The sequence below is a fragment of the Thalassophryne amazonica genome, chromosome 14, assembly GCF_902500255.1.
Source record: "Thalassophryne amazonica chromosome 14, fThaAma1.1, whole genome shotgun sequence".
NCBI classification, from domain to species: Eukaryota; Metazoa; Chordata; class Actinopteri; order Batrachoidiformes; family Batrachoididae; genus Thalassophryne; species Thalassophryne amazonica.
In genome coordinates this window covers 27,457,162-27,481,198 of record NC_047116.1, presented here as the reverse complement: position 1 = coordinate 27,481,198, position 24,037 = coordinate 27,457,162, and the positions used below count along the sequence as shown (strand labels likewise).

Here is a 24,037-nt window from a genome sequence, read left to right as displayed (position 1 = left end):
CTCACAGGGGGTCGTTTTGACCGTTGGGGTTTTACATAATTATTGTATGGCCTTGCCTTACAATATAAAGCGCCTTGGGGCAACTGTTTGTTGTGATTTGGCGCTATATAAAAAAAGTGATTGATTGATTGATTATCTCAGCAAAGGAGAAGTGCTCACTATCACAGATTTAGACTGGTTTGTGAACAATATTTAAGAGAAATGGTGATATTGTGTATGTGGAAAAAGTTTTAGATCTTTGAGTTCATCTCATACAAAATGGGAGCAAAACCAAAAGTGTTGCATTTATATTTTTGTTGAGTGTACATACATATACATACACATACATATATATATACATACATACATACATATAAACCTTGTACTATGTAGCACACACTGGTGTTTAAGGAACAACCATGCCAACACAAACGTTCCATTCCACTCAGCATTAAGTGTGTATACAATTGTAAAATGGTTAAAATAAGGTGGGAGGCTAAAATAATATTGAATTTATTGGGGGTGCAACTATTTTAAAATCCATTTTCAAATAATTATACACCAAAGGCTTACATTCATGTGTGATCTGTTTTCCTAATGTAAACCATTTTTATAATGTTTATAAACGTGAAATTTCACCCTTTTTTTGTTTGGTGTCACTACAGCTGATCCAATATGAATCTGCACACTGAGTTGGCACACGTTTTCTGCGAGCTGCCCTTCCACATTAAATGGAGAAAGGGCAAAGGCGGTCTTGAACCAGGCACCTGCTGTTTTGAAAGCAAGTGCATTATCCACTTTAAGGTCACAAAATGAGACATAGAAAATCCACTTAATCTAAAACTGGCAAAACATCCAGGCTTGCTATTAAAGTTCCTCATCTTTCAACTGCCTCCCTGTTTTTTTTTTTCCTCTCTCTCTCTTTCTTCAGGGTCAACACAGCGGCTCCAGAGCAGATGTGCATTGGGATTTGGCACAACTTTTACACCAGATGCCCATTATGCTAGATGCCCTTCTTGACACCCCTGCAGTCTGACCTGGAGAAACGCAGCTCCTGGTCTTCCTAAAAGGTCTCCCATCCAAGCACTGATCAGGACAGACCCCGCTTATTTTCTGAGATCTGATGGAATCAGGTACAGAATTTACAGAAACAATGCAGATGAAGTGTCTTGTCCACGGACCAAAAGAGTGACCAGTAATTACAACCAGGTCTACATATTCGAAGCCCTTGAGCTACCCGCAGTGCTCTGTAGAAAAAAGAAAAAAAACATAAAAAGGCAACAGAGTCCAGTTTACTTTGGGAAGCGGTGAGAGGTTGAAGCAATAGATTGCAAAATGTTACACCCAAAAACTAACAGAAAAGCCTGCACTGACCACAAACACCTGACCATGAGCAGAAGTAATAAGTTAGCGACCGCAAAAGGACCAAACACAAATATAAGCATTTAAAGCCTCACAGCTTCTCTGATCGCACTGACATCTGTAGCTAAGATGAAGCAATTGGTGGCCAAACCATAAACTGCATCATCAACTCAACACCAATGTGATTAATCAACTAAATGAGCCACCCGATCCTATCTACATGTATGAAATGCGATCCTCGCAGGGCAAACAAAAGGTGTTTGTGTTTCAACACTAGCAACCTGTCGTCAATGCATTCTCTGGACGTTTGTTCCACAGCATAACCTGCCTTGACATTGGTGTGTTAGAATCCATGCATTATAGTACCTGCAGCTCTGGGAGGAACAAAATCTCCATCAAAGCCTGTTCCAAATCTGGGGACATCTTCTGCGACGCCACTGGATCCGCCGCCAGACCAGGTGCCGGCAGAGCTGGCTGCTCGGGGGACATCATGGTGATGGTAGGTGAAACGGCTACATTCAGGCAAACTGAGGGGTTCTGAGTAGAAAACAAATATTATAGTTGACATTATCAAAAAGAGTGCCGTTTTATTAAATCAGTGTTCGTACCTCAGTTTCCTCAACAGGGAATCGCTCTGCCAGCAGCTGCAGACATTCATCAAATGACATGTCATTACGGTCGTCTTCTGTAAAGCTGACATTCTGCAAGATAAGATGCACAGAATCAAACACGGTTTACCACCGAGCATCCTTTGTGAAACCACAACTATCGTAAAACAAACAAACAAACAAAAAAAAAAAACAGCACATAATCGTTTACATATACAGCTCAAGTCTCTGGAGTAACTTCTAAAAGCAGAAAGCACAATGCAAAACTGCAGACCTACCTGTGTTTTCCTGACACGGAAGAGGTGGTTACCTAGTTACATGGTGCCCGCAGCCTATTGAAAGCAGGGGGTGTGACTTGCCCCTCAATATGAGTAATGACTGCCAAGTGCACGCACCTGTGAAACCTCTAGAGGTGTGGCGGTCGGCTGCAGTGTGCCACTGGGAGGGCAGCGGGGTATGTACTCTCCTGTCTCCTCATCAAGCTGCAGCTGTGCCAGCAGGGCCTTCTCCTGCTCTCTGAGCAGCTGCACCTGCTTCTCCTCCTCCAGCTCGCGCTGCCTCTGCAGCTCGTGCTCTTTCTGACGATGGTTGTAGTCAAACACCTCGCGCTGGGCGCCCAGATCAATGTCCTGCCTCCACAGGATGTCGATCAAGTCCATGTCCTGAAAGAAAGAGACACACGTGTGAGTGGTTTAGAGAGCTGTGCGCCGTTGCAACCATTCTGTCCTGACATGAGTTTGTCGAGCTTCGGAATAAGGAGGAGCGTCCTTGCTGTGAAGCGTGGCTAGTGCACCTGCCACACCCTGTCCCTCAGTATCTGTTTCCTGAAAATGAGCTGGTGGTAGCATCTAAAGGAAGAAAAAGTATAAATAATAGATGGACTTATCCATTTCCTCAAGCATCACCACAAACCAGCAGAATACGTGTGTCCTCATGATGTTCTTTTTAAAAGGAAAGTAGTCGTTCTGTCACATAGTAGAACCATCCTAACATTCACTCTAGCAGCACCAACAAGTCAAATTTGGAGGTGGTTCCACCTTCAATTAATGAATTACATGCCCAAATTGGAAGGGGGGGGGGGGGGGGGGGATCAGGTACAGTTGGACTCTTTTGCTCAAGCAAAGTTCAGTTTCCACTGTACCACATTTTCCACCATACTGGGTATCACTGAAAATATAGATTTAAAAAAATAATTTAAATAGCCCATTATGTCCAGTTTTCGCAGAAATTAGCACAGTTTACTTTAAAGAAAAATGTTCCAAATATGCCATTTGATTTTTCAAAACATTCATTACATCCAACTGAGAAGTCAAATAAGAAGTGATGTCATATCTCAGCAACACTTTGATGTATCAAAACCAAACTTGGTATGTGGGCTCTGTACTTCATTGTGAGGAAGCACTAAAAAATTGGTGGAATTTTATTTTTAGATTGGAAAGCTTCCAGTGGGGGTGTTGGTCCAGTCTTCTATTACAGACTAAATGATTAAATAAATCAATAAGCAAAAAAAAAAAAAAATAAATCAAATTGGTAGCGGGCACTGTAGCTTTGAAACTGACCATAACTATATTCCCTTTTTTGGTGGAAAAACTGGCTTAGATATGACATCACCTTACAAAAACCGAAGTCATGTATAGGCCCTGAGGCCCATTAGTGATTATCCCCGGATTCTTAGCGTGAAGTGGATGAGAATCTACAACCCCAATTCCAATTAAGTTGGAACGTTCTGTAAAATGTATTTGCAAATCTTCTTCAACCTATATTCAATTGAATACACCACAAAGGCAAGATATTTAATGTTCAAACTGATAAACTTTATTGCTTTTGTGCAAATATTTGCTCATTTTGAAATGGATGCCTGCAACACGTTTCAAAAAAGTTGGGACAGTGGTATGTTTACCACTGTGTTACATCACCTTTCCTTCTAACAACACTCAATAAGCATTTGGGAACTGAGGACATTATTTGTTGAAGCTTCGTAGGTGGAATTCTTTCCCATTCTTGCTTGATGTATGGCTTCAGTTGTTCACCAGTCCGGGGTCTCCGTTGTCTTATGTGCTTCATAACGCGCCACGCATTTTCAATGGGCAACAGGTCTGGACTGCAGGCAGGCCAGTCTGGTACCCACACTCTTTTACTACGAAGGCACGCTGTTGTAACACGTGCAGAATGTGGCTTGGCATTGTCTTGCTGAAATAAGCAGGGATGTCCCTGAAAAAGACGTTGCTTGGATGCCAGCATGTGTTGCTCCAAAACCTGGATGTACCCTTCAGCATTGATATTGGTGCCATCACAGATGTGTAAGTTGCCCATGCCATGGGCACTAACACACCCCCATACCAACACAGATGCTGGCTTTTGAACTTTGTGCTGGTAACAATCTGGATGGTCTTTTTCCTCTTTTGTCCGGAGGACACGACGTTCATGATTTCCAAAAACAATTTGAAATGTGGACTCATCAGACCACAGCACACTTTTCCACTTTGTGTCCATCCATTTCAAATGAGCTCGGGCCCAGAGAAGGTGTCGGCGTTTCTGGATACTGTTGATGTATGGCTTTCGCTTTGCATGGTGGAGTTTTAACTTGCACTTGTTGATGTAGCGACGAACTGTGTTAACTGACAATGGTTTTCTGAAGTGTTCCTGAGGCCATGCAGTAAGCTCTTTTACACAATGATGTCAGTTTTTAATGCAGTGCCGCCTCAGGGATCGAAGGTCACGGGCATTCAATGTTGGTTTTCGGCCTTGCCGCTTACGTGTAGAATATTCTCCAGATTCTCTGAATATTCTGATTATATTATGAACTGTAGATGATCGAATCCCTAAATTCCTTGCAACTGAACATTGAGAAAAAATTACTTGCACCAAAAAAAAGTTACTTGCACAACCAAAAGTCAGTCTTATATCAACCTTAAAACTCCTCCTCTGATGTGTCAGACTCTTCCTCCCTGGGAAGAGTTTAAGGGGAGAGCGGCAGCAGCGGCAGACAGTTTTTGTTTTGTTTTGTTTTTTCACGTGCGTGCACAAACAAATCGTCCGTGAAGATTCTTTTATTTATTAACTACACAGATGTATAATAAAACAAATGGTGACTGATTTATAACAATGATGACAGAGTTTGAGGGGAGAGAGAGCGAGGAACCGCAGCGGCAGCCAGTTTTTTTTTTTCCCTTTTCTTCGTTTATATGTGCGCACGCAAACGGGACAGGAGATCCTCAAACTGGAGCTCCTGCAGCTCCAGTTATTTGCTGCAGCTCCTGCAGCAAATAATGAAACTCCCTGAATTGGGAACGTCTCATGAGGATGTTGTGAACCCAGGGATGGTGCCGCTGGCGACGTTTGTCAGCTTTCCACAACAAATAGAGCACAGCAACTCGCTCCGTGTGCGAGAGTCATAAAACGCAGGGAAGGCGAAGACAACACACTGGAAATTGTTTTTTCCTTATTTATTCCTTTATTGGTTCATTCTCCTGGTGCTTATAGTTGATAAAACTTGGATAAAGTTGCTTGCACCAGTGCTAGTGCAGTATAAAATTACGTGCACCACTCGAATAATACGTGTCGTGCACAAACTAGCACATGCACGTAATAAATCAACCCCTGAGGAGGGACTGTATTACACGTTGCAGGTGCGGGTGGGAATGGTCAGCAGGAGTGGGACAAAGAATATAGTCCCGTGCACGGCTATAGTCTGAAGCACTTAACCAACCAAGGAGTGAATGGGAATTGGAGCCTAGGTCTACACATATGAGTAGCCCAACCTGTTCTACACCTTATCACCTAATCAAAATGTTTGCTCAGAAACAGCAAAAGATTTTAATGCAGATTTACAATGATGCACACGCACAACGTAGCAACATCTAAGGTAGCATTCCTCAAAGAGTGGTCCATGGACCACTGGTGGTCCCTAAGTACAGTGGTAAAACATCACATTTTAAATTAATGTGTTCTAACTTAAGTGATAGTCAACCTGTTTAAAAATGACCCAAAAATCTAGTAGATGTTGGAGTGGTAAGCGCGGGGGGTGGAGGGGGGGTGTCCATGGTCTTTGGTCTGAAAACATTAGAGAAACACTGGTCTAAAGGGGATACGAACCATTTCCTGTGAAGTCCCTTCAAACAAGTGATGTCATTTGCTTTCTAAACAGGAACAGGTAAAGATTAACTGCGCTCCTCTCTTCTCTAACGGAACTTATTTACAGAAGGAAACCTTTCACGAGATCTTGGCAAGTTGCATAAGCCAAAAATACCTGATCACATGAAAATCAGATCATGTTACAAGTTTGTTCCTCAGATTTTTGTTCAACATTGTTTGTCAACTAATATAGCAACTTGACACTGCCCGGTCACATGACCAGGAAATTACCGCCGTAAGCAGAAAAAGCACACAAAGAGGATATATTATAGCAATTTTCATGCTCTTTTGATTGTCTGATTAAAAGAAAATAAGACCCCTAGGAGATAAGTCATAATTATATCAAACACTTGTGTGTATTTTAAGGCACTATTCACAGTTCTGATTACAAGTACAGCACTACAAAAATAAGGAACCCACGAACCCTCTCTATGTCAGTGTTGCATCAGATGCAGCACCACTGAAGGATTACGTGTTACTGCTTTGGTCTTCACCCCCAGCAGGTCAGAGAGCACACAATCACACATTATGGCAACTGCAGGAATGAGGAAGTGGCCTGAAGTTTCCAAACGCATCGTCTGAACACACTTCTTGAGGTCACCTTTGTTTTCGAAATTCAAAGACCGCATTGTGTCTATTAGTCACACCTCTTAAACTCAACGTTCAGGTCACACCACATACTTGAAAACAATCTCGTTTCTAAAAATGACTTCACTGTCCCGTTAACCAACTTATATGGTCGCCAGGCTAAACGTGGTGGAGGGGGAAAAAATGAAGAAGGCTGATATTCCTAATATACATAAAAGATATGAATAACTGGTGGCACTGAAAAGGTTAGGTAACAGTTATTTTCACAACAGAAGAAGATGGGTCAGCCACAATCATCCGGTTGAGACTTTTGTAAAGAGGACAATTTTTCCACTTATACTTATGTCCAATACAAAAGTATAGTCATCTAGGATTACTGGTTCAGAATTTCATGATGTATCCTTGGATAAAAATTTGACAGGGTTATGAATATAATAATAAAGTTTGCATTGTCTGGCATTATGTACGTGGTCTATTAGAAAAGAAACTGACCTTTTTATTTTTTTCAAAAACTATATGGATTTGAATCACGTGCGATTACATCAGACAAGGTTGAACCCTCGTGCGCATGCGTGGGTTTTTTCACGCCTGTCGGTTGCGTCATTCGCCTGTGGGCAGGCTTTGAGTGAGGAGTGGTCCACCCCTCCCGTCTATTTTTTCATTGTTTAGGAATGGCTCAGAGACTGCCGCTTTCCTTGATCAAAATTTTTTCAGAAACTGTAAGGCACATCCGAGTGGACACCATTCGAGAAATTCAGCTGGTTTTCGGTGAAAATTTTAAAGGGCTGATGAGAGATTATGGAGTGTTGCATGCCCACAAGGGTTCAAGCTTGTCTGATGTAATCACACATGATTCAAATCCATATAGTTTTTGAAAAAAATAATAAGGTCGGATACTTTTCTAATAGACTTCGTACTCTATGTAACAACTGACCACACAGATTTGGAAAAAAAAAAAAAAACAGGTAAACATTAGCATAATTTAAGATAGCCTCTTACATAGCAAGGTTTTCGTTAGATGATTTGAGAGAATATTTGAACATTCATTTGATCTGTGACAATAATTTACTTTTTTATTGTTGTAATTTTTATTAACTTAAGGTGTCAATATGAATTTTATTCTAAGCAGAAACATACTCAGAATTCAAGAATATACATCTTATTTTTAAATACTGAAATTAACTCACGTTATATCCTCATTACAAGATGACATAAATCACCAGACACAACACAATGGATGTTTGATGGCTCTTCTACAGCCAGACAGTTCAGATTACCACCCTGTATCTGAAGTTTTAAAGCAAATCAACTTATTTATATCAAGTCATATCATAAGTTATTTGCAAATTGGTAACACTGAAAAAAAAAATTCTTACTTTAATTCACATTCTGTTTAAAAGAAAATTTTTATCCTTCAAGGTAATAATTTAATGGATGATCAAGTAAGCAGTTATTAGTGATATAAACAAGAAAAAAAGACAAGTACAAAAAAAAAATCCATCACAACAGAACTGTAACAACGTCTTTTACATAAATGCCATTTGATTGTTGTAATGCATGTTTTCTGAGGAACTACTGGTACACGGCTTGGACAGCAAAAATGTGGGTGAGCGTTTGAGTCACCGATTGTGTAAGTAAAGATTCAAAAGCAAAAAAATGGCATCACTTTGTAACTCATCACACCCAAAGAGTACATAATGAGGATGACGAGATTAGACTGTGGTTAACTTTGATGTAACACATCTGACTTTATTTGGCTGATGTAATATCCAATAGTAGGGGTTTCATTAGCTACTGTCGGCCATTGTAATGGTTAGGCTACTTTTCAAAATGCAACGATAACTTTCAGACCTCGCCCACACAAAAGCTGAACTTTCCCGATAAGATCTTTTTCTTTGTCGTTTTCAAAAAGTGTTCCATAAACACAGCAATGATTCAAGAAATGTCTCCGTCCACATGAAAATACTAGTACATATGGCAGGCCAGTATGTTGCACTATAAAGCTTCCACAGAAAATGGCAAAGATGATGTGGAGTATGCACATAACTGGTGTAAGGAGCTAATCAACGTAGCAGCAGAAGCTACAACTTTTCAGCCAGATTCATCATTCCAGCCTGATGAAAACTGTCCATATAAGATGCCCTTGTTTTGGACATCTAGTTTTCAAAAAGTAGTCTCTCTCTTTCCAGTTTTAAAAATGTAGCGATTTCACGCTCTGAAAATGCTGGCTCCGTGTGACCAAAACATCAATATGATACAAAATTTTGTGGATACATCTAAATTTATCTCTGCGTGGGCTTGGCCTTCATGGTAAAGTGATTTTACTGATTTCTGTGAAATTTAATTGAGAGATTGCATCTGGCCCGAAATAGTCAAAAACAGTGTTTGCCATCCAGCAGGTGGCAGCTGCTGGATGGTTATTAGAGGCTCCTCCTTTCATGTGGAAGTCACCTAACAAGCTCGCAACTGTGGAGAGAAACATGATAACCCACTGCATGGGGAAATACACAGGCAACAAAACAGAAATGTAAAACTGGAAATTTTTTTTTTTTTTTTTTTTTTTGGTTTGTTTGTTTTGCTTTAAATCAACGGAACATGTGGCTGGGTATGAAACCAAAAGTGTTGGGCCTAACTGTAAGTTGGTGATGGGAAGCTCAAAACACTGTTCTGCAACTTTCTGAAACCTTAGCAACACCAGTTTTTACAAACGCTGTTCCAGAGGCCATAACAAGCAGGTGGGATATTAGTTGGTCTAGCAATACATAGACCTGGGCTTGATTCCCGATCACACTACCAGTCTGTGTCCTTGGACAAGACACTTCAGCTACACTCTCAGTCCACCCAGCTGTAAATGAGTACCAGCTTTAGCTGGCAAAATAAGGCTACAGAATCTGGGAATAAGCACCACAACCAATGGGCTTCAAGGTCTATATTGGATTTTCTTCTTCCACGTCAAGAGGAAAACATCAGGTGCTGTGCTAAATGGAGCTTCATTGCATCATCAAGCATTTTGAAATGTCCAATAGAATGTACTAGCCAATTTCCCGCCCCACAGCAGGTTTGATTCAGAGACTGAAACTAAAACTTCATCTTCACCAACAAATCCCTCACCTCCCACATATCCTGGATTCCAGAGAACTGTTAGAGTGTGACTAAAGCTGCCTCAAGAAGAGAAAGCTCATTTATAGCATCTTGTGGTACACCACATTTCTCAGAGGTTCCAGTTTGTGAGGCTACACATAGAACAGGCCATGCGAAAAAGAAAGCACAGAGCGATCCACGCCAATGGCTTTCAGAATCTGTCCCTCAACCTTGTTGGTGATCATGGCAAACGACAGCTTGACAGAAAACTGAAGCCTTCTGAACTAGAAAGGTAGATCTGGTGGAATCATAAGTAATCGAGGGAAGAGGACGACTTCACCTTTGTATGGGCCATAGGAAATGGCTGCTTCAATGACATTCTGGTGCAGCTGGCAGATGCCACAGCCAAGTCCCACTGGCACATCAATAGCCTAAGTCACTCCCCGTACATCAAAGTGTGTGTGTGCCACGTTTGGCTCAATTTCATGATGCCATTTGGACAAAAGACACACACACACAAACAGAGAATTGTCTCTTCAATTCAATTCAATTCAATTCAATACTTTGTAGCTGAATTCAAACTAGAATCTCATGCATTTTCAATCAACACTAAAAGCAGGTTTATGGTGTATTTAGGACTGAAGCACTTATAAGGAAATGTTGTAGAAAACTATTGTGCTAATAAATCTAAAATGCTAAATATCTTTGGTTCCTGCTTCTCAAATGTGAGGGTTCCTGATGTTCCCTCTCGGGTTTTGGCTGCTAATTATAAAAGATAAAGATAAAAAAAAGGAAAAAATTTAACTTTATTGATCTCACAGAGGAGAAATTCACGTTACATCAGCTCTTAAAAAACACACAAGATGGGTGCAAGTACAGGAAAATGTTCATCAAACAGCATGTGCAGGGATAAGCAATAATAATAATAATAACAATAATAACAATAATAATAATACTTGTAACAGTATGTGACAAAGCAATGACAACTTGATTTCTGTAAATTATGTATAGGGTTTTTTTTTTTAAATAGAACAAACAACTGAGTCTTCAATTGAATCACTGAAACATGGACTTCAATAACGCACGTCAAAAGGCAGCAGCAGAACAAGGAAACAAGTTCATAAAATGAGTACAGCTTGAATTTTCCCTCACCAGCTCTAGCAGACAATAGCAATACAAAACACACAAAATGCATGTGATTATCAAGTCATGAGTTCCCAGTTTCTGGAAATTACACATAGAAAAATGTTAAACATAGTTAGTTGTTCCATTGAGCAGAAAATATTAACGATTGAATGTTTAAGCCTGGGTTGTTCATTTACTCTGACTAATCACCGCCAGTCTATGATGTGGCCTTTCACAAACATTCAGCCGACAGCCACCCTTGATCAAGGATAATGAAACATCCTAAAACATTCATCAGCTGTGGACTTACAGTGAACCTTCTTGTGGCAGTTTAATCTAAACACTAAAGATAAAAAAAAAAAACCCACTTAAATTTTTGGCTGAACTCAAATAAACCTGCATAAAATGATTACTCCCCCCCCCCCCCCCCCCCCCCCACACACAACTCTTCTACATATGATTAACTTCATTATTCAAAAAAAATTCTCAAGAATCACATTTTTCCAATGGCATTCACATTTCTGGTCCATAATGAAAATATTTGTTTATTCTGAACAAACACAAACCTATTTTATTTTAAATTTTGCCAGTTTCCATTAGTTTAAATCTACTTTTTAGTCTGAACTTGCTTAAATCCAACATAAAAGATCCTAAAAGAACTCAAATCTGTCATTGCACAACTATTTGAAATCAGTTTATTTTAGTTTAACCACTTTAAAATTCTGTTTCACCCATCTTAGCATTGGTTTAGTCTTAAGTAAATAGTCTTCTTCACAGACTAAGGTTAATTATGGAGTTCCACAAGGTTCTGTGCTAGGACCAATTTTATTCACTTTATACGTTTCCCTTAGGCAGTATTAGACGGCATTGCTTAAATTTTCATTGTTATGCAGATGATACCCAGCTTTATCTATCCATGAAGCCAGAGGACACACACCAATTAGCTAAACTGCAGGATTGTCTTACAGACATAAAGACATGGATGACCTCTAATTTCCTGCTTTTAAACTCAGATAAAACTGAAGTTATTGTACTCGGCCCCACAAATCTTAGAAACATGGTGTCTAACCAGATCCTTACTCTGGATGGCATTACCCTGACCTCTAGTAATACTGTGAGAAATCTTGGAGTCATTTTTGATCATCATAGGTCATTCAGTGCGCATATTAAACAAATATGTAGGACTGCTTTTTTGCATTTACGCAATATCTCTAAAATTAGAAAGGTCTTGTCTCAGAGTGATGCTGAAAAACTAATTCATGCATTTATTTCCTCTAGGCTGGACTATTGTAATTCATTATTATCAGGTTGTCATAAAAGTTCCCTGAAAAGCCTTCAGTTAATTCAAAATGCTGCAGCTAGAGTACTAACGGGGACTAGAAGGAGAGAGCATATCTCACCCATATTGGCCTCTCTTCATTGGCTTCCTGTTAATTTTAGAATAGAATTTAAAATTCTTCTTCTTACTTATAAAGGTTTTGAATAATCAGGTCCCATCTTATCTTAGGGACCTCATAGTACCATATCACCCCAATAGAGCGCTTCGCTCTCAGACTGCAGGCTTACTTGTAGTTCCTAGGGTTTGTAGGAGTAGAATGGGAGGCAGAGCCTTCAGCTTTCAGGCTCCTCTCCTGTGGAACCAGCTCCCAATTCAGATCAGGGAGACAGACACCCTCTCTACTTTTAAGATTAGGCTTAAAACTTTCCTTTTTGCTAAAGCTTATAGTTAGGGCTGGATCAGGTGACCCTGAACCATCCCTTAGTTATGCTGCTATAGACTTAGACTGCTGGGGGGTTCCCATGATGCACTGAGTGTTTCTTTCTCCTTTTGCTCTGTATGCACCACTCTGCATTTAATCATTAGTGATTGATCTCTGCTCCCCTCCACAGCATGTCTTTTTCCTGGTTCTCTCCCTCAGCCCCAACCAGTCCCAGCAGAAGACTGCCCCTCCCTGAGCCTGGTTCTGCTGGAGGTTTCTTCCTGTTAAAAGGGAGTTTTTCCTTCCCACTGTCGCCAAGTGCTTGCTCACAGGGGGTCGTTTTGACCGTTGGGGTTTTTACGTAATTATTGTATGGCCTTGCCTTACAATATAAAGCACCTTGGGGCAACTGTTTGTTGTGATTTGGCGCTATATAAATAAAATTGATTGATTGATTGATTGATTGGTTTAGAGCTCTTCAAACCACTACAAAACTAGAAGCGCACTCGGAGTATAGAGAGCCAAGTTGAACTGTCAGACATTATGATAAAGCAGAGGTCTCAAACTGAGTCCACAAAGGGCCAAGAGGGTGCATCCACCCACTCCACCAAGTGATTTCACTGATTAACATCACTTTGAGGAGATGGAATCAGTTAATCAGTGAAATTACCTGGTGGAGTTCAATTCATTTCATTTATATAGCACCAAATCACAACAAAGTTGCCTCAAGGCAACCATACCTATCAACCATACTGCATGAAAATCAGACATAAACTTAATCCCACTGATTCTGCTTTCATATGTTTGTGTCGTGGAAGATGGAAAACTGTATGTTCCAACATTTATATAACAAAAGAAGGATGGAAAATTCTGCAACTGCTGGCTGAGAGAACCACAAACACCCATGGTACGTAGCCGATTATTTTTCTTTCATTCGAGTAACACATTGGGGGGAAAAAACAGCAAAAACTAAATGGCATGGACAGTGAAATAATCTTGAATGTTTATCCAATAACTCGATATGTGATCACGTATTTTTCGGGCAGCAAAGGTAGATACCATGTTAGGAGAAAAAAAGGGGGAGGGGGGAGAACAGGCGATTTCAAGGTTTTTGTTGTTTCGAAAGTAATGAAAGCAATAAACACAGTCATATCACACAGGTTTCACGGTATGTTCCAACATTTATATAACAAAAGAAGGATGGAAAATTCTGCAACTGCTGGCTGAGAGAACCACAAACACCCATGGTACGTACCATCAAAAGCAAAAAAGGTTTGAGGTTAAATCAGAGGTTGATGTACCTTTAATTATGGTGAAAGACAGTCAGAGATTAATTGTTTTAGTGTGTAAGTCTTTGGATTTATAGCAGATAAACAGGAATGGCATTACAGAGAAAAATTAAGCTATACCATCACAAAAAGTTTATTTTTTACGCAATAATGAGAACCAGAACTACGACTTTTAATACACTGTGTTAAATGCAAAAACACTAAAGAAAGCAAATTATCACCTGTCTAATTAATAATGCAAAATTACTGCTTCTTGTGTCATCTTCTAGAGCTGCAGACAACTGCTATTCCACCATAAAGACTAGTATGATGTTTATTCTTATGTCAACATGTGATAAAATAACCAAACCATCCAGACTGTCTGCCCAATATCTTCAAAACGCAAGGAGTCATTTTAATCCAACTTGGTGGGTAAACTCAGTGGATCCTCCTCCCACAGTACAGGCCATGTCAATGTCATAGATCTAAGATCAATGTCAGAGGTCACTTTCTCAAATACATTACTGACCCCAACAAGAACTACATGATGAGATACTGTAAGAGTTTCCGCTTTCCTTTAGGCTGACAAATATATCAGATCTCTGATGTCAATGACATCATGTGATGACATAAAAAAAAAAAATCTAAATATTAGCTGGTGGTGACACACATTTTAAAAGTGGCAATATATATTAGTAGTAGTCCATTCTCAATGTAAAATATGCCAAACCAACATGCAGATTCATATATCACGTCTGCAAGAACTTACTTGAATAATAATATAAAACTTTCAAGCAGTGATAAATAAATAAATAAATATTTTGGGCATAAAGGCTCGAAATTAAAATATCAAGTGTAAATAAAAACATACAGGACCAGCTGGTATTGTTAAAATAACTTAAACCACAAAATGAATTCTTGACAACAGAAAATTAAAAAAAAAGTTCCAAAACGAGTAAATTCCTTCAAACCCAGTTTGCCTAATAACAAAAATTGATGGAGGAAGACTGTTTTTACTTTATTAAAGTAAAAACTTTATTAAACGTTTGACGTCACGTCAAACGTTTAATAAAGTTTTAAAAAATAGCCGATTATTTTTCTTTCATTCGAGTAACACATTGGGGGGGGAAAACAGCAAAAACTAAATGGCATGGACAGTGAAATAATCTTGAATGTTTATCCAATAACTCGATATGTGATCACGTGTTTTTCGGGCAGCAAAGGTAGATACCATGTTAGGAGAAAAAAGGGGGGGGGGACAGAACAGGCGATTTCAAAGTTTTTGTTGTTTCGAAAGTAATGAAAGCAATAAACACAGTCATATCACACAGGTTTCACGGTTGTACGTAAGAAATATCCACTTTGTTCCTTGTCAAGATAAAACGTCACAAGTCTATGACTTGCAGAAGAGAAACCTGTTCTGAGATCAGCCCGGACATGTCCACAGCTAAATGACGCCGAATTTCAGCATTCAAAGTCGACTGTATTGACGGGGCTACGATAGAAAATAAATGTAATAATTTCATGAAAAAATGGCGCTGTTAGTGCTGTGAAATCATTTTATCCAGTGTAAACACGTCGCCTCTTTACCTGCTGACTGGAATGCATCACCTCCATTTCCAATATCGTAAAGGGCTGCTTCGAAACAAACGCCTTGTTGTTCAAAATGTTTCTTTGTAATCCACACCCCGACAGCTAAAAAATTAAAATAAAAGCGCTGGCCCTGACCGACCGATAATCCGTCCGTCACACAATTATGACCTGAGCAAGAATATCGTTTCGCCTAATCTGACGAAAATTACTGAAATGTTGGCCCCGCCCACCGCGTCGCTGCGGCGGGCTCCTCCCCCTCAGCGGCCTATGAGGCGTCAGTAAGAGCTGTGCATGCATGCAAAGACCGCTAGGGGAGCCTCTGAGCTGTTTACGTTATAAAAACTACGTCAATAAGGAACTTTTTAAAGCGAATTAACGCAAAAAAAAAAAAATCCCTTTACTTTGTCATTGTACAATTTATGTTATTTTTTATCTACTTCTTTCTATTTTGAATGTTAACTGGGAATGTTGTTGTGGCCTTATCTTTTGTTCCTTTCTTTGTTAATGTCCATCCATCCATCCGCTTTATCCGGAGTCGGGTCGCGGTTTTATGTTTTATGTTTGTTAATGTATTTGTTGAAATAGAGTCCAGTAAGCTTAATGTTAAGAATCCCTTTACTTTTGCCATTGTACAGTTTATTTTTTTTCTTTTCTATCGCTTTCTATTTATAATGACAATAGTGATAATACTGTGAATGTTAATGTGGCCTTGGCTTTTGTTTGTTATTGTATTTGTTGAAATAAAGTTGTTGTTTTTTTTTTTAAGAATATCCAGGAACCGTTTGTGACAACAAAGGCCACATCATCAAATCTAACACCTAAAGTTTTGGTTTGATCACGTATTGTTTATTCTATCGTTTTGTTCTATTCCGTACACTCCCTCCAAAAAAGTGTACATATGCTGAAGCACCATGTCAAAAGAGTGTTGGCGCACAGCGCCTCCTGCTGGCTTTGTAGCCTGTATGGAGTTGGAGGCCCTGAGGCCCCAAAGTCCTGTGGAAAAACACACACTCACAGAATGAGCCCCACAATCAATTTAAAGAGTTGCACACATTTATTTATTTACAGTTTTAAAGTATGTATAAAGACTAGAAGCACTCAGAGAGTGCAAACCTCCGCTAAGGCCATGGGGTCACTGACACCATAACATCTACACGCCGTGGAATCACTGAACCTAAAAAAGTGTAACAATGATGTTTGCTCAGTAGTAAAAAAAAGTTTCATCTGCTGTGACTGGATAGCATGTATCCTTAGCGCTTGGCATCACAGTTTATTGCAACTTGCACCTTTCCCAGAAGCTACTGTCATCTGAGCACTGATATTGATATTGCATGTGCTTATAGACAAAAACAAATAAGAGACCAAATTCAATTTATTATTCAACTAAACTGCAAATATATGAATTTTTTTTTAACATTTATGAAACACTTCTCTAAACAAGGCCATAGGGTCACTGACCCTAAAGAGATTCCCTCCTTGGCACAGTGATGTATTTCTTTTTGTCTGTTTCTCTAAAATTGTATATAATAATCATTAGATTATTAATATAGAAACAAAAATAAATTTAAGAAATATTACAATTTGAAAACAAATGCACCCGAACGTGATGACAGCTGCAACTGCTTAATGCTAACTTTTACCATTGAAAATGCCATAGACATGCTAACGCGTTAGCATCGGGATCCGGATCATGATCCGGATCACCACTAAAATTTAATCACTTGTTCCTCTTGTCATTTCCAACCTCCTTGGCGGAGGTAAAAATAAATTCAAGAAATATTACAATTTGAAAACAAATGCACCCGAATGTGATGACAGCTGCAACTGCTTAATGCTAACTTTTAACATTAAAAATGCCATAGACATGCTAACGCGTTAGCATCGGGATCCGGATCGTGATCGTGCTGCCATGATCAGAGCCTCTGTGCTGTCCTGTAAACCAGCCTTTTTTAGCAACTGGTAGGTCTTCTTGACGTCAGCCACTTCCTCTGTCTATGGTACATCCCATCGAGGGGCTTGGTCTTCCATGGCATCTCCTCCTCCTGTTCCTTATCACCATCTGTCTTCAGCTGTCTGAGGCATTCTTGTAGCAGCTGATCTCAGGGTGACCATCTTTCTGATGTATTCATGGATGCTCCTTGTCTCATCCTGGATTGTGGCTCTGACACTCACTAATCCTCACCCTCCCTATTTCCGTTGCTCATAGGGCTTCAGGGTGCTGGTGGAAACCTCTGTGCATTGTGAAGAGTTTTCTGTCTTGACATCAGTGGCATCTACCTCCTCCGGTGGCCAACTTATTATCCCAGCTTGGTATCTGATGACTGGTAGAGCGTATGTATTGATGGTTCAGATCTTATTCCTACCATTGAGCTGGCTTCTCAGCACCTGTCTTACCTTTGGCTCTGGATGACCTTCTTGCATCTTCATCATGGTTCCCACTGGCATGTGGGATTACCAGGTACGTGTAGCTGTCCTGCAAGTCCGTTATCCTGCCTTCTGGCAATTCAACCCCCTCGGTCCTTCCATCTCTTTGCCACCATTCGGCCACACTTATCAAATCTGAATGCCATCCTAATATCCTCGCTGTACATTCTGGTGAGGTGGATCAGTGAGTCAATGTCTCACTCACTCTCATGTCATCCACATGGCTTCACTGTAGGTATGGTGCCAGGTTTCCTCCAAACATGACGCCTGGTATTCACACCAAAGAGTTCAATCTTTGTCTCATCAGACCAGAGAATTTTGTTTCTCATGGTCTAAGAGTCCTTCAGATCCCTTTTGGCAAACTCCAGGTGGGCTGCCATGTGCCATTTACTAAGGAGTGGCTTCCATCTGGCCACTCTATCATACAGGTCTGATTAGTGGATTGCTGCAGAGATGGTTGTCCTTCTGGAAGGTTGTCTTCTCTCCACAGAGGAATCCTGAAGCTCTGACAGAGTGACCATCAGGTTCTTGGTTACTTCCCTGACTAAGGCCCTTCTCCCTTAATCACTCAATTTACATAGGCTAGGAAGAGTTCTGGTGGACCTGAATTTCTTCCATTTGCAGATGTTGGAGGCCACTGTGCTCATTGGGACCTTCAAAGCAGCAGAAATGTTTCTATACCCTTCCTCAGATTTGTAACTTGAGACAATGCTGTCTCGGAGGTCTACAGACAATTCCTTTGACTTCATGCTTGATTTGTGCTCTGACATGCACTGTCAACTGTGGGACCTTATATGTAGACAGGTGTGTGCCTTCACAAATCATGTCTAATCAACTGAATTTTCCCAAGGTGGACTCCAATTAAGCTGTAGAAACATCTCAAGGATGATCAGTGGAAACTGGATGCACCTGAGCTCAATTTTGAGCTTCCTGGCAAAGGATGTGAATACTTATGCACATGTGATTTCTTAGTTTTTTATTTTGAATAAATTTGCAAAAATCTAAAAAAAAAATTTACACATTGTCATTATGGGGTATTGTATGTAGAATTCTGAAGATAAATTGAATTTTCTTCATTTTTGAATAAGACTGTAACATAAAATGTGGAAAAGTGAAGCACTGTGCATATTTTCCGATGTACTGTATATACTGCCTGGAATGTAGCAGCATATAACAACACAAAAAGTTGCTGATGATGGCTCAGTAATAAAATGATTCATAAAATCTGAATGAAGTATCCTCATAGTTTTCTTATTAATGAAAGGAAATCACTTAATAGAAATTATTTATTTTTACAGGTGAAAGGGGTCAAACAATTTACTTGTACATTTATTTAAAAATATTGAGAATTTTGCAGCTTTTGCTTATTAGACTTACTGTGAAGTGGAAAGAGGCTATTGTAATGGCTGTATCTATCTGTCTGTGGCATTGTTTTCAAAACACAAAGAGCAATTTCAATCCAACTTCTTCTCACAACACAGGTTGATGTGATAGATCAATGGTCAAAGTCATATCAGAGGTCATTGTTTTGTCCACCAAGGATGTGATAAAATCATCAGTTTACTTATTTATTTATTTGCTTGTCTTTTAGCAGGATTACGTCAAAACTACTGCATGGATTTGGATGAAATTTTCACCACAGATAGATATTAGACTAGACTCCACTGAATTTTGGAGGTGATCTGGATCCGGATCCAGATTCTGGATCAAGATTTCTCTTTATATAGGCTTTGAAGCATTACGTCAAAATTTGCACCACATAGGGTATGGACGACTCCACTGAATTTTGGAGGTGATCCAGATCCAGATTGGTGGATGTCAGAAATCTTGGATTGCTCTTGTTTAAAACACATGAATGGCCATATCTCAGGAAGTGGATGAGATGCTCTAAAGTGGTTTTCTGCATAGACCTAGGGTGCCAAGAGAAGAGTTGTGGCATTGTATGAGGAAGTCTGGAGTGGCAGAGAAGTATGTTAGGGTAGTGCAGGACATGTACAAGAATAGTGTGACAGCGGTGAGATGCGCAGTCGGAATGACAGACTCATTCAAGGTGGAGGTGGGATTACACCAAGGATCAGCTCTGAGTCCTTTCTTGTTTGCAGTGGTGATGGACAGGTTGACAGATGAGATCAGACAGCTGTCCCCATGGACTATGATGTTTGCAGATGACATTGTGATCTGTAGTGAGAGTAGAGAGCAAGTTGAGTCTAGTCTGGAGAAGTGGAGATATGCTTTGGAGAGAAGGGGAATGAAAGTCAGTAGAAGCAAGACTGAGTACATGTGTGTGAATGAGAGGGAGCCCAGTGGAATAGTGCAGTTACAAGGAATAGAAGTGGTGAAAGTAGATGAGTTTAAATATTTGGGGTCAACTGTTCAAAGTAATGGAGAGTGTGGTAGAGAGGTGAAGAAGAGAGTGCAGGAAGGGTGGAGTGGGTGGAGAAAGGTGGCAGGAGTGATTTGTGACCGAAGAATATCAGCAAGAGTGAAGGGGAAAGTTTACAAAACAGTAGTGAGACCAGCTATGTTGTATGGTTTAGAGACAGTGGCACTAACAAAAAGACAGGAGGCAGAGCTGGAGGTGGCAGAGCTGAAGATGTTGAGATTCTCTTTGGGAGTGACAAGAATGGACAAGATTAGGAATGAACATATCAGAGGGACAGCTCAGGTAGGACGGTTTGGAGACAAAGTCAGAGAGGCGAGATTGAGATGGTTTGGACATGTGCAGAGGAGGGACCCAGGGTATATAGGGAGAAGGATGCTGAGGATGGAGCCACCAGGCAGGAGGAGAAGAGGGAGACCAAAGAGGATTCATGGATGTGCTGAGAGAGGACATGCAGGTGGTTGGTGTGACAGAGGAAGATACAGAGGACAGGGTGAGATGGAAACGATTGATCTGCTGTGGCGACCCCTAATGGGAACAGCCGAAAGACAAAGAAGAAGATAATCCCCTGCTCATCGCAGAATGCACCATGGTGCCAGCAGAGTCCGGCGTCTCACAGCGCATGTAAACAATGGCTAGCAAGGATGTGGACGGTGTTGATCCAGCAGGTTCACAGGTGATTATGATGATGACACATTCTCCCAAGTAGAGTGGCTAGCACCTGTGATGAACTTCTGCTGTCCTCCGATGTCTTGATGTCCACACATCACGAGATGTGTTTACATTGTGCCCTGAACCGGAATTCTGCTGAAACCGACCTCTCACGTGAGTCACAGTCTACGAGACGGTGCGAGATTCACAACTGCAAAACAGCAAATGGAGCTAACAAATGTAGACCTCCTCATGTGATGTCATAAAGGGAAGTCAGATAGCTGGCAGCAGCTAAGCACTGCAGTCATCTTGATGCTGTTGTCATTATGGTTTTTTTTTTTTATTTTTTTTTTAGATGTAACCCACACTGATGATGATGATGAAGGATGTCCATATTAACTGTTTGGCTCCTAACATTTGCGCTCCAATGAGTGCTGCCATAGTTGGGCTTCAAACTGCTGCTCTCATGTTATAGCACATGAACGGCAAAATGAAAAATGTGTCAAAGAAATAATAACAGAATGGGATTTATGCCACTTAAATAGTGTGAAGCCAACGTTGCAGCATTAAAAAAGTCGTTAAAAGTTGGAAATCTTCACAAATGTGGACACTTTTTTTTTTAAAATCATCTCTTGTGATTTAAGACGCTTTTAACTGGCTGTGGCACCTATAAAGAAGCTCACAGTAAAGTGCAGCCTACTGTGCCACTCTGAAATTACACCAAATGCCTTAAAAAAAAAAAACGCCCCCCCCCCCCCCCCCCCCCCCCGCATGCGCGCTCACGAGCACGCGTTCACGTTTGGCAGCTCCACGTCGACATTCTTCCAGCTGCAGACAGACGAGAGCTGCACAGAACTGCACGAAGAAAAAGGTTGGAGCACCTTACGACCGCACGTCGGCAAGTCCGCACACGCAAAAAGTGTGCACATGATCCGCAGCGTGACATCACCAACGTTTAATAGCTTCTTCTTTTCTTTCTTTTTTTTAATTTTGTAAATAATTTCGATTTGACCCTCGTGTGCGATTGCAGCTGCTTCCTCGCCTCCACAGGTACAGTATGACTCACAAAACTTATTTTAGAGGAATTCTTCTTCGAATCAGGCGGTTGCTGAAATGGGATTTTTTTTTATTTTTATTTTGAAGTGACAAACTTTTACTTCAAGCTGACAACTCAAAGTTGCTGAACTTTCCACTTTTTATCTACATTGCTTAGTAGTGCACAAGTCACACTCCATATGGGGCCTGCTCACTTCTCCAAACTCAACAGGTAGAATCCACGACGTATGGTCACACAAACTAAATGTATCATCAAGAATGCGATTACTTAACACACACTTTTCATGCTTTTTTGCATTTTTGCAACCTCAATTATGCATTTATTAGACGTAGACTCCCCATGCATTATTTATCCTGCATCTCTGTCTGCTTCCTCTGCAGGCCCGCTTTCTGAGCTTCATCTTAGCCACCGTAATTGATGATTTGATTTTGAAAATAAGAGTGGAAGTGTTGTGCTTTTTGTGCCTTTCAGGTTAATGCTGCACTGAGCGGTGAGGCAGCTGAGGGTCTGCAGAGGCAGAACATGTGAGGTGGCACTCTGGCTTTCCAAATAAAGTTCTGTGATACACTCAGACTCTAACTGTTTGCAGTCAGTGCATTACAGAACTTTGTTTTGGGAGTTAATGCTTTTCACCTGTGGGAATCCACTCATCAAACATCTGGACTTTTGGCTGCACACCATACTGTGTTTCACCTTAAAAAAAAAAGATATATATTTTTGAGGAAAAATTAACATGTGCTTTCAGGATAATGTGTGTTTATTTCTGTTAATGCCACACTGATAGATTTGTGCAGAAAGTGTGATAAGTAACACCGTCACTTTGTGCCATATGGAAGCAGCTGTCGTGCAGCGTCAGGTGACCGAGTGGAGGTGAGGCAGAAAGGTAAACAATGAAGTCACATTGTTTCAGGCTATATGCTCCCTTTAAAAAGAAAAAAGTGTACAAATTAACAGTCATTTGCTGACTGTTTCAAAGCGTGTTAAAGTGACATGCTGCTCCAAGGCAGCCAGCTGAAGAATGCAATACAGCTCTGTGTGCGTGTCATGTATAAGCCGCCGCTCTGTGTGCGTGTCATGTATAAGCCGCCACTTTCAATCATCTGTTCATTTTGTTTAAAACATTTCTTACAGTAGCCTAATTGCAAAAATTAAAACTCTCCCCCAGACAAGCTTTACCAGCTGCATTTTTCCACTTTTCTTTCTTTCCACGTGGCTTCATTTTCTTCCATTATTCCGACTCAGCTGTCAAGCTGTTGTTAATTTCCATGTGTTAAATTTGCCCATATGCATCATTTCAGGATCTGAACTCGTGTTCTTACCGGCAGCGGCTTTAACATATTTATATTAGTGGTGTCACTCGCAGACCATCATTATCCCTGCATTTGCAATTCAGTAAATTGAGCTATCTTTTATTTTATGAACTATTATGCAGATTTATTGCAAATATCACTCCCAGCAGTCGCATCACTGTATTGCAAAGCATGATGGGACATATGCATGATGGGACATATGCATTATGCTGCCTTCTATTGCTACTCATTAGGTCATAATTTAGATGGCAAGAACTTTTTTTTCTTCCCAAAATATACTGAAAATGAAGATGCATAATATGAAAGCACTTTAGCAAATAATATTAATTTTGTAGATGTTAAGTCTCTTATATGCCAATAAAGGTTATAGTTAATAAATTTAAGAAGAAAGTTGTGCTTGATACCAGAATATAGAACAATGCATTAGCAAAGAAAATAATGCATGGATGTGGTGCAGAGCCTAATTTGAACACATGAATTAATGAGTGGAATAAAATGTTAATGGAAAATAAAAACTTTTAGGGAATAACGTAATTGTATAAAGTGCCTTTTTAAGTACAGTTATGGAGGGGGATTAAAATGTCAAAGTCAGATAAATAGATAATATGAAATAAACAGCAAAAATGACATGATAAAAATGATAGTGTGCTTGTAGAAATAATTTAGAAGTTGTGAAATGTTTCAAGTAATTCATGGTCACCAAGCCCACCAAAGCAGCACCTAAACAATATCTGAACCATTTATGTAATATCATGGCAAAAATAACAATGCTAAAGA

At 40.1% G+C, this 24,037-nt stretch overlaps 1 protein-coding gene and 1 long non-coding RNA gene across 2 annotated transcripts in view; one reads left to right on the top strand and one right to left on the bottom strand.

Annotated features, from left to right (window-relative positions):
• Positions 1-15,645, bottom strand: part of nfe2l2a (nuclear factor, erythroid 2-like 2a) — a 25,080-nt gene extending 9,435 nt beyond the window's left edge. Inside the window, 4 exon segments of the mRNA XM_034186527.1 lie at positions 1,708-1,878; positions 1,950-2,042; positions 2,345-2,611; positions 15,436-15,645. Coding sequence (XP_034042418.1) covers positions 1,708-1,878; positions 1,950-2,042; positions 2,345-2,611; positions 15,436-15,462 — 558 coding nt within the window. The 5' untranslated portion in view covers positions 15,463-15,645.
• Positions 8,628-24,037, top strand: LOC117524711. Its single transcript, XR_004564834.1, has 4 exons — positions 8,628-8,639; positions 19,599-19,604; positions 20,250-20,263; positions 23,720-24,037. It is a non-coding gene; the product is annotated as an uncharacterized LOC117524711 (long non-coding RNA).